The sequence below is a fragment of the Triturus cristatus genome, chromosome 2_1, assembly GCF_964204655.1.
Source record: "Triturus cristatus chromosome 2_1, aTriCri1.1, whole genome shotgun sequence".
NCBI classification, from domain to species: Eukaryota; Metazoa; Chordata; class Amphibia; order Caudata; family Salamandridae; genus Triturus; species Triturus cristatus.
The window spans coordinates 46,429,828-46,447,356 of NC_140581.1; the positions used below are offsets into that span (position 1 = coordinate 46,429,828).

At 46.2% G+C, this 17,529-nt stretch overlaps 1 protein-coding gene across 1 annotated transcript in view; it reads left to right on the top strand.

Annotated features, from left to right (window-relative positions):
• LOC146863696 (uncharacterized) overlaps window positions 1–3,161 on the top strand; it is a 41,207-nt gene extending 38,046 nt beyond the window's left edge. Inside the window, exon 4 of the mRNA XM_085627834.1 lies at window positions 1,771–3,161. Within this exon, the coding sequence (XP_085483960.1) occupies window positions 1,771–2,294 (524 nt within the window). The 3' untranslated portion in view covers window positions 2,295–3,161. The remainder of the gene's footprint in view (window positions 1–1,770) is intronic.
• The last annotated feature ends 14,368 nt before the right edge of the window (window positions 3,162–17,529 follow it).

The following is a 17,529-nucleotide window of genomic DNA, read 5'->3' on the forward strand; positions in this document are numbered from 1 at the left end:
TGCGTCACGTTGTAAATAGGGCGCATTGGTTGCGCCGCCGTTGAGTCAAAACAAGTGACGCAATGGCGGCGCAAAGAGGCGCATGGGGCTTGTAAATCTGCCCCAGTGTGTTCCTGCCCTTTACCTGTCACGCAGTGTAAGATGGCTTGCAGTGGTGAGCTGCGTGACTTTTTGGTAAACACGCCACCTAGTTTTGGACAATTGAAGTTAAATTGGCCTGGTGAAATCATAGGGCATCCTTAGGGAAATGGAGAAAGTAAGGGGCATATCAGCAAGGGCCGGCGATAATTATCGCTCAGCGCTCTTAGCGTGAGGATAATTATCGCCATCCAACGAATTTTAGCGCGGAGATAGCGTGCTATCAGCAACGCTTATCTCCAAAGCGATAAAATTCGGAGCGCAAGCTGCCAATTGTGAGATTATCGCTGGAAATACAGCGATAATCCCACAAGGTTTGGCCATAGCTTGCTGATAGGGATAGACAAACTTAGCCATGATATCCACCTTACATAGGATATCATGGCTAAGTCAGAAAAATACCAGACGTAAAAAGCAGCGTTAACCGCGGTTAGCGCTGCTTTTTTTATCGCTAACAGGGTGAGCGATATCCTTGATAATAGGAGAAATGTCGCTTAGCGACATTTCTCCTATTATTTTACTCTTGAACGCCCCCTTTGCATCTCATTAGAGATGCAAGGGGAAGCGTAGAGTAAAAGGGTGCTAACATGCAAATTTGCGTGTTAGCACCCTGTTGCTGATAGAGCGCTAGTTTTATCTCTGCTTTTGTGGCTTTTAAAGCCAAAAAAGCAGAGATAAAGCCCTCGTTGATATGCCCCTAACAGAGTTGCCAGCCTTTGGCTCCTTTCTCTGCCCCTTGCCCCACGCTAATCCATAAGACTTCCCCTTTCCCTGCGCTTAGCCCTAAGACCACCCATTTTCCCACCCTTTTTCCCCTTCTCTGGGGAAATAAACCCGGCCTCCAATGGCTCTAAATCCCCAGAGAAAGCCTGATGGAGTAAAAGGCCAGAGTGGCTGAGGAAAGGTAACAATGAATGATTCTGGAGCAGGGCCCAGTTTTCAGGCGTTTTTCAAGGCCACCAATAAAATAGGTTAGTTCCCGAGTGATTTCAACTGGTAGGAGGTCACAAAGCAGCCCCTTCGAGGAGGCTTCCAGACCCATAAGGGATGGGCGCGCCTCTGTTGGACGTGATGTAAGATGTCCAGAACATCTTGGATAATGGAGACATTCGCAAGCTAGTGCAAGTGGCAAACTAGTTGTATGACCTTCCTACTCTAGCGGCCAAGCTCATACTATTGACAAGCAAGTCGTGCTGCAGTGCTGGCCCTGTTCCCATGCTGCCCTTATTGCCAAGCTGTTTGTTAATGCCAAGCTAGCCCTATCACAAAAATCCTACTGTTGTAGGTCACGCTAAAACTGTCAGTTGCTAATGACTAGGTCACACTACACACACGGTAGCACTGTATGTACCAGGTTGCTCTACCAAAGGTCGCACTGTACACACCGTCAAAGGTCATGCTGTACCTAGATAGAAAGTCATTCATCTTAATTGTACCACTGTTTATGCCATTTCAAAGCACTGTGAATAACAGGTGTCACTGTTAGCTTCTTTATTAGTATGAAATGTAGTGACCAGTGAAGGATAAAATGCCGACTATGCCCTATCACAGCTTTTCTGTATGCACCTCACGGTCTCTTTTCAACTGTAGGATTTTCTCATGAGTGGATTGTGTGATCTCCTCCTCTTGCAGGTCTTAGTATGATCACCGCCAGCCTGGAGGCTCTGGAGTTAGCCCAGAAGAAAGCCAATGAGGCCAACAGAAGTTTCCACGCCCAGATAGCCACAGTTGATACCTACTCTGCAAAGGTGAAAAGCTGTCAGAAGAAAATCGCAGACATCCAGGTGACCATCTCCAATATCGAGGGGAAAATCAACGCTATAACAGCAAACATAAGTCAAGAAAATGACTTCCTGAAGAAGCTGACCAATTTTCAGCTTCCAGTAGGGCAGTGCAGAACATTCCTATCGGTGATGGTTGGGAGTAACCGTACAGCGAATGTGCGCTCCACACTTAGTGCCCTGCTAGATGTCCTGGTCCCAACCTTTGATGAAATGGCACACTTTGTAAGCCCGCTGATTGCAAATAATGATGGTTTCAAAAGGAACCTAACTTCTCGCCTAGGTGCCATCACCGAAACGATGAACCAAGCCAATGGGCAGTTCAAGAATATGTCTTTGTCAAATCAGCCGGATGACATCCAGGACTTCCTCTAGATTCTGACAGGAACTGCCACATGCTGCCTGAGATCACACATTGCTTTCATTAATTATTAGGAAATGTTAGAAGTCAGCCCTTTTTCTATTCTCTGATATTTGTTTACCTTTATTTTTGTGAGATATAAGTGGTTGAGGGATGGAGACATTTTAGAAACATATGCAATAGTCTACCACCATGATAGCCTCAGTCTGGGGTATAAGTTAGTTCTTCATTTCCTGCCCTCCTCTGTATCACTCCACTTCCCCTCCAGTTGGTCATTATCACCTTTCCAACCTTCCAACAATTTCCTCTGGCCCCTTGGCTTCACACCTATGCTCAGAATGACCCCTGTAACCCCTGTCTGTCTTCGCTTCTTGGCCTTTGCTTTGTAATTCTTTCTTCTTTTGCTTTATTAGCTTGACTCACACTTCCTTTCAACCTATCTCTTCGAAGCCATGATGTTAAATGCCAACCTGTGACTTCTCAACTACTGTCCCCTGCAAACCTCACAGTCTGCAATTCGCCCCTCTTTGTTGACCTGTATTTACCCCCCTTAACAAGCGCTATCTAAGTTTGCTTTGCAGGTCTCTATCTTCATGTCTCTACTCACATTGTACTCCCATAATTGACCTACCTGTTGCTGCGTCCATGGCGGCCAGACACATACTGCCTTCTTGGTCGCCAGTGGGTCAATGTGGCCAGTGCTAGTCAGAGTAGTCTATGCTCCCCCAACCTATGTTGTCCCCTCCACCTTTCAATGTATCAAGACTAATGTAACACCATGATCCCCAGGACAGCCAAACAGCCCCTGTGTGATGTGCCATCTTCCCCTTTACCTCCCTGTGATCTGCTGTCTAGAATCAATAAAGTGATCTTAAGCTAAATAGCCTGATTTGTGCATTAATGTTCTATCTCAATATTTATATTGTTTGCATTGTAGATGTACAGCAGTCTCGTGTACTTGACCAGCCGATTATTAAATGTACATTCCTTGGGTGACTTCAGTTCACTCTTTCAGGCATAGTCAAGTTGCTTGCATTTTCCTATGGCTGGAAAACTCACAGAACAAATAATGAATGTATGAATGAAAAGAGTATTCCAAAAGTGCAACAGCAAAATACTGAGGTGCATTGGTGCTTGAGATGATGGGCAAACATAGTTGATATAGTTTTGGAAACTACAATGCAAAAAACAGACGTGTGCTTACAGTGAAAATCAAGGGGGAGGGAATTTCATATTTTTGTTATTTGGTAGAAAAAAGATGTACACCTTCATCCAATATTGTGGATTCTAGCTACCATCAGAAGATGCACTTATGCAGATGTAAGTGACTTCTGTGGTGTGTATATCTATTAAAATAAGATAGGCACCAGAACCTGAAACAGCTTAATGACGGACAGAACTATTATGAATTTGACACCAATGTAGTGGAAGGCACTCCTTGGACCACCCATAGGCCAGTTCTGGGTGGTCACTCTACCCTTGCTGGGTATAGAAACAAAGAGTAGTCTGGCCTAGGAGTGAGCCTCACCAGCCAATGACTATGTAGACATCCTTTGTAGCTGGGGAAGGGGCTTAGCACATCCCCATGCCCATGCCATTCTGTCAAGGAAGAAGTCCTCCTCCTCACTCATAGGGTCCATTGCCAATTGTCTGGGAGCAACACACATCTCACCACAGGTGTGCCATCAAACGTCAGGTGACAGCCGAACTCTGGCAGGAAAGCCTTTTGGTTTCAGACAGGAACATGACAACTTTCTAAAAGTACCATTTCCACAATAGTGATATAAAAAATCTGACTTGCCAATTAAGTTGGATTTTCAATTACTATTAAAATGAGTGCTTAAATCATTTTTCTAGATATTTCCAAGCGGAATTTAGAACTTATTAAATGTAATAGTGTAAACCAGGTGTGAACCAACGGGAGAGACAGCTTTGCTGCAGTGAGTAACACTTTGGGTGTGTTTCACTGCAAGGGCATGTAAAACATTAAATACATATGTCCTACTTTTTAAATCGCATACACCCTGCCCTGTGGAATTTTAAGGCCTACCTTAACAGTGACTAATCAGTATTAAAGAGAAAGGTTTAGGCCTGGCAAAAGGTTTGTTTTGCCAGGTTTAAATGTCCGCTTAAATATATCATTTAGGTGTATGCCAATTTGAACATGTCTGGAAGGGGGAGCACCACCACCTTACCACCGATTGGCAGGGGTAACACGCCCAGAGGTCTGTGGCCAACACAAAACAGGCTCAGCAAAAAGAGACACAAATCTGGGGTGACCCTACAGGAAGGACACATTTCCAACATCTAATCTAAGAGACAATGCTAAAGGTTGAATTACTTCAAGTTGAGGTAAGCAAACATTAAAGCTAGACAACATCCTGCAGCACTGAAATGGGGCATATTTAAGTTGCTTTCACGCAACACAGCAAGCCACTTTGCTGCGCTGCATGAAAGGGTATAGGCAGGAATGCCCCGCACGTATCACATTACAATGCATTTCTGTCCTTTTCTTGTGTGGCACCCTTTTGGCTGCCTAGCACCAGCACAGGCACCATTGCACCCTGGGGCGAGAGTGCCTGTGTTGTAAGCAGGATTTGTTTGGCGCAAGAAGGGGTACCTTCCTGCACAAAAACAATCCCCTCAGGCAGTTTCTGCTGTATGTGTGTGCTGCAGAATGCAAGATACATAGAAAGAGGAAGTAACAAGGAGAAATAAAGATATTTCTCCTCATTACACCTCCCCTGTGGAGGCGTAGCATTTTGACGCATTACCAGGTGTACCACTGATGGTAAATCTGGGAATGCACCAAAACCATGGGTGATGCATGGGAACACCCATGTTCCACCCATGGAACGTATCACTGGTGGAGAGTAACGTAATGCAGCAATTTGCACTACTCTGCGTTACTCTGGATTTACCAAGCCATGCTTGATTAATCAAACTTAGGAGTTGCATGGCTCATGCGCCCCATTGCCTGACAGAAAGGCAACGCAATTCCAATGCAGTTGAGGGATGCAATTAGACAAATAGCAACTGCCATCTAACTCCAGATTAAGGTGGATGTCATTTAAAGTTGAAATTTCCACGCCTGTCGAGAAGCACTTCTTGAACCCCCATTACCTAAACCATCAATGTCAAGACTAACGTGTTAATACATTTAGCACACTATCAAGCGGTATCCAGAAAAGTGCGTGCAAACATTGGCGAATCCTAAATATTGGCAATCAAGCAATACCTCCTCCTCTTTTCGCTTTCAAAAGAAGCTCCAATCTGCAAGACAATCTGGCCCACACACGACCAAGAATCCATGCATCTCCAACACAAGAAACTCTTTGGAACTTGCCAGCAGTAAAGGGGCATTTCCCCTGTGGGTACTGTGCTGCGTGTCCGCAAACTACACATACTACTACAGTTGATAAAGGAATAGATAGACCATGGTCACAAGTTAAACACACTAACTACAACAGCGACAAGTTGATCTATCTTGTCACATGTCCATGTAAGCTTCGCTATGTGGGTATGACTACCCGCAAAGTCAAGCTCAGGATCCTTGAAAACAAGAGCACTATTACGTGCAACAAACAAGCCACTAAATTAACCAATAATTTTTGGGCCCTCAAACATAAAGCAGACAAACTCAGTTGGACAGTACTAGAGCAACCTTTCGTTCCAGCCCACATCACAGATGTAGCTAAATTTTTATTCCGGAAAGAGCAGAGATGGGATTTCAAAATGCAAAGCGACAATAAGGGTCTTAAAGATGATATTCCAAGGACCTTACTGTAACCTGACCAGTAGATCAATTCTCGATTAATGTTCTTTCAATGTACGTTTCAGCCCAAACATATTTCAATGACCTAGGTATACCAATGAGCCAATGAGCCCTGAGTTCCTTCTATGTAGACTGTCTGGTTAATGAGCGTGTAACGCGGTATGATGCACTCCACTCTGAGCGATACAGATAAATATGGCTTTCCCATCTATACAGTCTGTCAGGCTCTCTAGTACACTTGAGAGCACTTTGCATGACTGTATTCACCATATGTATTGACTACTAACTACACATCAAGAAAGTTGGTTGATGCAAACAACAAACTCTAGGTTATTGAACTACAACGCTCATGTCTCTACGGGGCTTGAGTAGTTCTTTACCCACAAGATCATTAAAACATGGTCATATGCAAATATTTTTCGAGCCATACAGATAGATCGGACTTCTTAAATACACATGGTCTGTCAGGCTCTCTAGTATTAATGAAAACACTATACATTACCATACTGTCAAGATATATTGATTATTAAATACACACGTTGAGAGTAAGTTGCTGCAAACAAAAACATGAACTTATTGAACTGCAACTCCCATGAGCCTATGAGCCTACAAGCAATTCTTAACTTGCGACGTCATTACAATGGGCCAAGAAAATTAGGATTATTATCAACACCGGTAAAGGGCGGCAACGATAATCTGCATATAAGACCATCTCTAACCCACCACTGGTTACCTCCGGCGTGAACCATACTGAAGGACTGGGTTTTATTAAGGCCCAGCGGTGCCAGGGAACAACACCTGAAACCTTCGTGGGTTACCTGTTCTGGCGTACAAAACACAGAGACACGGGACACTTCCAGCGACGTCAGAGATCAGCGTTTATTTACTGCAGGGATACAGAGGTCACAAGAAGTACACAACGTGTAGGTTCTCGGAGACTGCTTCAAATTCGTAGAAGTGGGTCGCTCCTTTTATACACATTTTTGCCATAGCACAGTATGGCGAACAAAGGTTCAACTCAGTTCCCACAATAAACTTCAAAAGGGTCGCGTTCATGTTTCAGGAGGCCGGAACATAATTACAATCAACCTTGTCGGTTCCCAACTGTAAAAACATATTCCCTCCGCAATAAACACATTTCCTCTCAACCATAAACACATTAAGGAAGGACGGAAAACAGAATGTGAGGAGAGGATGAGGATGCACAACAGGTTAGAAAAAGAGTGTTTAGGGCAATAAAGGAAACTCGATAGAGGGATCAAAGGCCTCGTGTCTAATGTATGCGTGACTGAAACAATAGACCGGAGTGGCAAGATGAGCCTCGAGCGGGGCCATCTGCCTTACTCGTGTCATTCCCCTCGTCATAAAGTCACCTCAAAGAAACACGTGTCCTTCGTACTATCTTGAAAGTCCCAGGGTCACGAAGCGGACAAAAGCCCGTTCGCTGGCTACTTGAGGGCAAGAAACAAAATGGACGCTGTATCTAAAATGGAACCCGAGGGTTCGAATGAACAAACACGAGAATAAGACGAACCATACATGGCTGCATTGCAAAACTTCGCACACCCACTGTACTCGTCATTTGCGGTTCATAGATACCACACTCGTCCATATTCGTCACCACTCAAAAAGTGCCGTCCCGTCTTACACGGAACCTCAGACGCTCCTTTTGCCCTCATGTAGGCAAGCACTAGTCTAGATCAGAATCTATATCGATATTCATCAGATCGTTCAGATGCTGCTGGAACATCATTCTATTCATCAATGTCTCCTTGGTAACCGATGGCCGCCTTATACACGTCGTAGCACATAGGCCACATAAGGCAGGACCACACTGTACACAAAGACAACACGTGAACAGAAACGCTACAACAGCCCCGACAATCATCAGAATACTCCAACCCCAAGTTGACATCAGACCCCAAAACCATCCTAGAAGCGTCCAATTACCTTCGTCCACGTGTATGGACTCGGAAATCTTATGCAACTTTGAGATGGCTTGATATACAGTCGGAGCATTATCAGGGATGAAAATGCAACAACTAGAATGGATAATTTTACACACACCCCCTCGATCTGCAAGAACAACGTCTAGAACCATACGGTTCTGCAACGTCATGAGCCTATCCGCCTGTAGTTCCGCTGTTAGATTACCAAGGGCAGTTGCAGTAATATTAGCAGTCGACTCTACCACTCGGGTCAACTGTCTTAGGTTCCTACTATTGACCATAGGTCCCCAGAACGGCAGGAAACCCTTAAAGAAGTCCCCTGCTTCTTGACCAGCAGTATCCTCTTTGCTAATTACACCTCTCACAACTCTAGTTTTGTGGTAATCCGAAGCAACTGTGAAAGTCGGAGGTAAGAGATTCGCGATATAACAGGTACCCGAGAAGTCGCGGGGTAACCATGTATATGCGCGCTCATAACACACAAAATAGGTGCCCTTGGCAGTCAGGAAAACAGGGGAGGAGAGCATCGGGAGGACATACGTTTCAGTGCAAGCACTGTTCCCAAGTTGTGCTCTCGGATTTCGACCCAAACCCTGCAAACAGAAATTGCCAAGGTGCGGTACAATCCATATCGGGGACGAGCTCTTCAACTGTCTATCTCCCACTGACGTACCATACTCAGCCTCACTCAGATCCTTATAAGCCTGCACTTCTTCGTCTGGAATGAGTGATGCATCGAAAACATCTCTGTCCAGATCTGCTATGGCTATCGCCAGAGGCTTGTGGTACGGACCAGGACCGGATTTGACAGATCGTGGCTCCCGACTGGGGTAGGAGTCTAGTGCACTGCGAAACATTGTTTGAAATGCTCGAGCAGAACCCTGGGAGCTGTATGGAAGGACCAAGTACGGAATACCCCTATCCATGGTGTGTGGCATTAACCCACATACCCAACAATTTGTAGTATTCACCACTAACTGATGCTGATGCAGGAGTTGAACAAAGGAATTATTCCTGAATTCCGCACGTCTAACCTGCTCGTGTTGAGGCAACGGATGAAAAGAATGTGGGGAAACAGTAGTGAGGGAACTTAGGTTAGGAGAAAAGGTAGGTGTAACAGAAGGCATAAATTGTGATACCCCAAAATACACTCCGCCCACCAATAACATAGATACAGTTAGGAATAACAAAAACACCTGAACCAAAAAACATTTCGTTCGTGCGACCCTTAATAACTCTGATCTCTGTGACAATACCCTTTCTTCTTCCACCAGCTTAGAGAATGCCATCCTCTACAAACCGTCCGTGACGTTCTTGACGCACTTTGTTCTGAGCAGCAATTATCAATCCCCAGGAGTTCCCAGGAATCGACAAAAGTAACCAACCTAGCGTCAGAAACCTGCTAAACAGAAAGAAGTACCCGCACGGCCCTACGGTAACCCGGATGGAGAGGTTCAAGTTCGTTACAAGTCTCTTAGCAGTGGAAAACACAGAAACTTCACAAAGAAAGGATGCAATTGTTCATAATATTCGTAACGTCAAAACCACTATACTATCAATTTTTATTAGTCCTTGAATTCCTTGGACGAAGAAAGTATCGACTTCTTCCAGGTTGAGTTTGCTCTACGAACAATTGTTCAGGTGGCGCAGCAGTGTTCAATGAGGCAGATGACGAGTCGGACCTTGGGTTCTCTGCTATTGATGACTCCACTTGTGGATCTGGCAACAACGAATCTTCCACAAGTTGAGCGTCGCTGAATGGCACGAAACGCAAAGGAGTCTCAGTCTCTTCTGCCGGAATCCCAGTTCTCACCCAACCGTCGGTTGGTAAGGGAATCGGTACCTTCTTTGTATGACTGGCGTGGACCCAATGTCTACGGCCCTCCAGTCGAACCGCTGTCCTCGTCGTCAATAAGACTAGATGGGGTCCAACAAATCTTGGCTCCAGATTACGCTTCCGGCCGAAATTGCGGGTGACAACCCAGTCACCTGGCCGGAGCTGATGTCCAGGACCCTCTGTCTGCGCCGGTAGAGCTTCAAAGACCTGTTGATGAATTAATCGTAGTTTAGTGGTCAAATCATACAAATAATCGATCAACATTGGATATTCGAGACTATCAAAAGCCCTAGGTCTCGGGACTCCCCAAATATTCGCAGGGCGACCGAACACAATCTCATATGGGCTGAGCCCTACTCGAGAGTGTACCGTCGCTCTGGTCGATAGGAGAGCCAGAGGCAAGGCATCCGGCCATGACAGACCAGTCGAAGCCTGAATCTTAGCGAGTTTCAGCTTCAGGGTACCATTGTACCCTTCAACCAAACCCGCTGCCTGAGGATGATTGGCACTGTGGAATTTCTGCTTAATTCCAAGGCCCTTACACACACTCTGCATTACACTTCCCACAAACTCACTTCCATTATCCGACCACACAATCCGCGGCATTCCATACCTAGGGAAGTATTCCTTCAGTAAGATTTTCGCTGTGGACAGGGCAGTGTTATCTTTAAGAGGATAGGCCTCGATCCATCTGGAGAACGCGCAGACCACAACCAAAACATACTTTAGGTTATTGCATCTCTCCATATGGATGAAATCCAGCTGGATAACCTCAAAGGGACAGGTAGGAGGAGCGAAATGACCAGGTGGAGTGGGGGTACCTTTTCCGGGATTGTGCATCAAACACACCATACAATTCTTAACCACTCGTTCAGCACACTTAGCAATACCATCATTCCTCCACACAGGAGACAAGAACTTGCATATTCCTTTCGCACTGATATGTGACAAACCATGAGCCATCGTCACAACAGCTAACACGTATGCATCTGGAAGCATCCATCTCTGACATTCCGTCAGATCAACCCAACATCCATGCATATCCAATTTCCCTGTACTTTCTTTCCACTTGGTCTTTTCAGCTTCAGTAGCTCCATTCTGAATTTCCTTCACACTTTCGACAGTGTTTTCACACATACCAGTCTCTTCCGGCCATCTCACTGAATTCGTAACATACATTCGAGTCGCAAGATTCTTAGCCGTTTCTTTAGCAACTTCATCCGCAAATGCATTACCACGACCAACATCATCCGTCACTTTCCGGTGCGCACTACATTTCACAATCGCCACTTGTTTAGGCAATGTAAGTGCATCCAAGAGATCATTCACTAGTTGCCCATGCTGGATCTTCGTACCATGCGATGTCATAAATCCTCTTTCTCTCCACAATCTTCCGAAGTTGTGCGCAACCCCAAATGCATACTGACTATCGGTAAATACATTCACACGCTTTCCTTTCGACAGAACACACGCTCTCGTTAATGCAATTAATTCTGCCGCTTGTGCTGAATTCTGGTTCAATCTCGCAGTCTCCACAACCGTTCTCAATGTCACCACAGCATACGCAGTCGTTACATCACCATTCGGCAATTTAAAGCAAGAGCCATCCACATACAAAGAACCATCGGGATCTGACAAGGGAGTGTTTTTCAGGTCCACGCGACCTTTCGTTTCTTCCTCGGTTCGTAAATAACAATCATGGGGCAGTACATTATCTGATTCCATATTGATCGGCAACAATGTCGCCGGATTCAGTACATTACAGCGCTTAATTTGTATATGACTCGCCAAAAGGGTAAGCTCATACCCAGACAACCGTGCACTCGTTAGATGTTGAGTCTTTGTCCGATTCAAGAGCGTATCAACTGCATGCGGAACCATTACTATGAGCATATTGTCCATGACCAAACCTGCGGACTGCCTAATAGACGCCGCAGCTGCCGCCGTCGCCCTCAAGCAACTTGGCAATGCTCTAGCTACCGGATCTAAGGTCGAGGAGAAATATGCACACGGACGCTGCTTATCACCAAATTGTTGCGTTAGAACACTCAACGCACAACCGTCCCTCTCATGGACGTATAATGTGAAAGGCTTACTGTAATCAGGAGTGCCTAACACAGGAGCCGAACACAGTGCATCACGCAGTTCAGAAAAACTTTTCTGACATTCCTCCGTCCAAGGCAAAGGAGTCGAAACATCCTTGCACGTGAGAGCTACCAATGGTTTCGCTAACAGTGAAAAGTTCGGGATCCACTGTCTGCAGTACGATGTGATACCTAAAAAGGCACGTACATCTCTCTGGGTTGTCGGCACAGTCATTCGAGCAATTGCTGCAATTCGTTCAGGGGTCAACCTTCTTCCCGCCTTTGACAATATGTGACCGAGGTAGGTTACTTCTTGACAACAATATTGTAGTTTGGAAGGTGACACTTTATGGTGTAAGACGCAAAGGTGCTGTAACAGAGACACTGTAGCAGATTGACAAAGCTGTTCAGTATCAGCAGCAATTAACAAATCATCAACGTACTGAATCAAGGCTGCACCAGACGGCAACACAAATGCGTCAAGCTGACTTTTAAGAGCTTGACTATAGATTGATGGACTCTCACAGTAGCCCTGTGGAGCGCGTTTGAATCTAAAGCTACGACCACCTAATGAGAAACCGAACAAGTCTCTGCTTTCCACAGCAATCGGAATGCTGAAGAACGCATTCTTCAGATCGATGACCGAGAACCATGATGCAGTGGCTGGAATCAGAGTCAGTAAAGCTGTAATGTCTGGCACCACAGGAAACTGCGGAACAACAACTTTGTTTACCTCCCGTAAGTCGATAACCAGACGGTACACAGGAGGCTTGGAGGGATCCGTTCGTTTCAGAATAGGCAACACGGGACTATTGCACACATTACCTCGGGTCTCCTCAATAACACCCTTGCCGATCAAGTCGTAAATGATCGCTAATAGTGCCCTTTCACCATCAAGGGAGATACGGTACTGAGGTATACGTGGCAACCGCGCACCCACTTTTAGTTGGACAACATAAGGTGGTATATCCAACAGGCCCACATCGTTGGGACCTGTCGCCCACAAGGAATCTGGAAGAGATCTCAATTCCGGGGGGAGTTTGTCGAGCGACAAATACATAGGGGAAATCACGCTCTTACCCAACGTGAGCTCCACACCCGTAGGGGAACAGTACAAAGTTGCATGTAACCTCTTCAACAGGTCTAAGCCCAAAAGATTCTCACCACAACCAGTAGTCAAAATCAAAGGAGCTTCCAGCTCATGAGACCCAATTGTAAGGGGCAAAGGGCTAGAGACCGGATTGCTAACGGGGGCGCCAGAGAATCCAACGGAAACATTCGTGAAGCCAGACAAAGGCGCGCCAGGGAGTTTCGAATGCATGATGGAGCTTTTCGCTGCACCAGTGTCCAACAGAAAAGGCTCAACAACACCCAAAGTGGCTACTGCAACATAAGGCCCTCTCTGATCAACCGGAACTGATACTTCTCCCTTCCTTTGTCTATGGCTGTCCTAGTAGATACCATCCGTATCAACATCATATTCAACATAATGATCATCCACATGATACTGTGCCGACCGACCGGACAATGGCTCGCGTCGATCGAAACAATTTTGTGAATCCGAAGACGTCACAAAGCGTTCGGTCTGGTTCTGGGCAACTCCGCGACCTCTACCGCGAGAAGCCTGTTGAGGACCCCCACGTCCTCCCCGAGCCGACACACCATTAGCCTTGTCACGGAGAACCGGACAATTGAACTTTAAATGGCCTTCCCCACGACAATATGCGCACTGATTATCTCCCAGCACAAAGCGAGGCGCAGGCGAAGCATTGCGCGACTGTGGTCTAGAAAATTGTGGTTGCGATCTAGTCGGCTGCTGCGTATCACTAAAATTTGAACGCGGAGGATAAGCTTGCTGCAACAAGACCTTAGTTTTGAGATCCTTAGTTTTCTTTTCTGCACGCTCACTTTCCTCTTTTCCTCTATTCTCATAATATTGGGCCGTAGCCAATATTTGGGCAGTGGTAGAAACAGCCCACGCACTCTCAGAATTTTTCAGTTTGTTGCTCAAGTCGGGCAACAAATTCGATACAAATTTGTCAACGAACAACCGCTGACCACCCTCAGAACCCATGTCCTGACCACTATGATCAAGGAATGCTTCCTCAAACCTAGTAAAGAAGTCAGACACACTTTCATCCTTCTTTTGCCTACATGCTGATAATTTGTCCCAATTGACGCGCATCGCTGGCATAAGCGTCTTCATGAGGGTAATTATCCTCTGGGGCAAAGCCGCAATAATCTGTTCAGGTTTAGCTCCACCAACCTGTCGGGCATCTGCCGCTGTAAGGGCAGCCCAGTCACCGCCTAACTCGGCGACATGATTCTCATGACGGATTTTCGTCCAAACCGGCTGAGGCACCACGTTACCGAACAGCATATCAATATCGGCTAAGTTCATAACTGTAGCATCCACCAATTGGGACAGCTCCTTATAATAACCCGCAGGGTTCTTACGAGGATCGGGTAGAGATTGCTTCACTTGCAAAACCTCCGATCGTTTCCACGGGAGGTGTATCCACACTCTCTGGAAATGCGGTTGGACAGGAGGGATAGCAGCAGCATCACCTGGCATCCATACTGGGGGAACTTCTCGCATTGGATACTGACCAGGTTGTGCCATCCATTCCGTAGTTGCGTCCTTAAACAGTGCATGTGGCTGCACTGTACATCGAAAGGATAGCAAGCGCTCCAGAGCCTCTCGAACTTTATCGCCTACAATGACACCCGCGGAAAACCGAAGCTGTAGCTCGGAAACTTCAGGTGGTAGATCGTCAGCCATATCATCGTCCCACTCCTCTTTTAATGACTTACACAATTCTTCGAACACAAATCGTTGCGTGGGAGCATTAAACTGAGAAAATGTTTCGAACACTACACGTGGGGTGTATCTAACAGGATTGCGAATCCATCTACGCGCAGTCTTTACCAACGTCTCACGTTCCCTATCATCGGGAAGCTGACTGCGTCTCTGAGCGACATCTGAAAGAGTCGAGCCAAGTATCGGCCCAAAGAACGGAGAATAAAGAGAAGCAACAGCAGTCAAGAGACGACTACGAACAGAAGGAGAAGAGGAAGAAGACGAAGGTGTAGCAGCCATAGGAGCAAAAACAGTAGAGGTAGATGCAGCAGCAGGAGTAGCGGGAACAATAGACTGAGGAGGGACTGGGACAGGCGCAACAGGGAGAGAAACCGGCACAAGGGGATATACGATCTGTGGCCCAAGGGGATTCGGGAGTACAGGAGGAACGGCAGGCTGACCAGCAGCCGCCAAAACAGCAGGTTGAAGAAGAGGGGGATTAACGGGACCCATAACATCAGGAGCATAAGGAGGTGGCGATTTCATCAGATAAGACAAAAGCGAATCTTCCACTGATTCTTCTCCTGTCTTATCGATCGCAGAAGGTAGCGTCGGATAACACTTGTCCACCGCCATATGGTGAAGCCGAGCACTAACCTCTTGCTCCTTCTCGTTTTTATCTAACTGATATTGTTCTGCATTACGCATCACCGTAATGACACCTTCTCGTTTATTTTTCTTATTCTGTTTGATTTCTTTCTGCTTGGCCTCTTTCCGCCATAACCGGAAGGAATCAAACATGGCCGGCCTAGCTTTCTTCTTAAATAATTTCGCTTCCAAGTTATCTAAAATGGCAGTCTCGAAACTACCATGAGGTGGCCAACTAAGGACACCATCTTTTTTAGTGTAACGGACCCAATATTCATTATATATGATAGGACCCACGCCATGGCGACTATAGAGCTCATAAACCGGAGTTCCAACCGGAGGTATCGGGCAGGAATCCTCCAACCGGGAATCCATGCTGCAACATCTGAGAAACCCAAACAAAGTACTACGGCCAGGCATCGTGCACACTAGCCAAGTATCCAAACTTCAAGGGCTATCGAATTACGATGTCCTCGCAAAAATGCAAGACCCTCGGTTTTTGGCAATTGCAATCGTCAAATAAAACCCAACAACTAAGAACCAACAACTAAGAACCAACAAATGCAATGGAACCATGCAAACAACAAAGGAACACTGGGAGCGACCCACAAATACTTAACTGAGAGAACAATGGCGTCACCAGGAAGGCCCGTCAATCGTCTCGCCGTACAAAGGACTACGCCAGGCACCGAACAGGTCGACAGTCAGGGCATCGGTCCGTCGCAGCCGTCAGGGGGCGGGGATCTTCGCGGAAAGGACGTCGGGCCACTTATTTCGACAACTGGATCGATGAAGCGGGGTGCACCTTCCCTCGGAGATTTCACACGAAGTTCCTCACGATCGTCGGGCTTTGGACCGGTACCGTTGATGTCGCCCCACGTTGGGCGCCAACTGAAGGACTGGGTTTTATTAAGGCCCAGCGGTGCCAGGGAACAACACCTGAAACCTTCGTGGGTTACCTGTTCTGGCGTACAAAACACAGAGACACGGGACACTTCCAGCGACGTCAGAGATCAGCGTTTATTTACTGCAGGGATACAGAGGTCACAAGAAGTACACAACGTGTAGGTTCTCGGAGACTGCTTCAAATTCGTAGAAGTGGGTCGCTCCTTTTATACACATTTTTGCCATAGCACAGTATGGCGAACAAAGGTTCAACTCAGTTCCCACAATAAACTTCAAAAGGGTCGCGTTCATGTTTCAGGAGGCCGGAACATAATTACAATCAACCTTGTCGGTTCCCAACTGTAAAAACATATTCCCTCCGCAATAAACACATTTCCTCTCAACCATAAACACATTAAGGAAGGACGGAAAACAGAATGTGAGGAGAGGATGAGGATGCACAACAGGTTAGAAAAAGAGTGTTTAGGGCAATAAAGGAAACTCGATAGAGGGATCAAAGGCCTCGTGTCTAATGTATGCGTGACTGAAACAATAGACCGGAGTGGCAAGATGAGCCTCGAGCGGGGCCATCTGCCTTACTCGTGTCATTCCCCTCGTCATAAAGTCACCTCAAAGAAACAAGTGTCCTTCGTACTATCTTGAAAGTCCCAGGGTCACGAAGCGGACAAAAGCCCGTTCGCTGGCTACTTGAGGGCAAGAAACAAAATGGACGCTGTATCTAAAATGGAACCCGAGGGTTCGAATGAACAAACACGAGAATAAGACGAACCATACATGGCTGCATTGCGAAACTTCGCACACCCACTGTACTCGTCATTTGCGGTTCATAGATACCACACTCGTCCATATTCGTCACCACTCAAAAAGTGCCGTCCCGTCTTACACGGAACCTCAACACGGGTATGGTATTTTTGTAAATCAGTGCGACAAACTGAGGGTTGCACTGTAGACTTGTATATAGAGATTAACATCTCCACATATTGATAGTGTACGCTACAGAGCAAACTTGTTAAGTTTTTCCAGGTATAACGTTAAGACCATAAGCGTGTTCGCACTCATGACGTGGTGTAGTAATAAAGCATATGCCGCACGCTGCTGGCTGAGATATTTTATGTATTCATATCCAGCTCTAGACATCTAGGGATGTATTATATTTTACTATATATCATCACAGGTCTTTGTAGAATGCTATTTACGCTTTTAAGTATTAGGCTCTTACTGCAAAAACCTCTGCGAACTTAACAGTGACT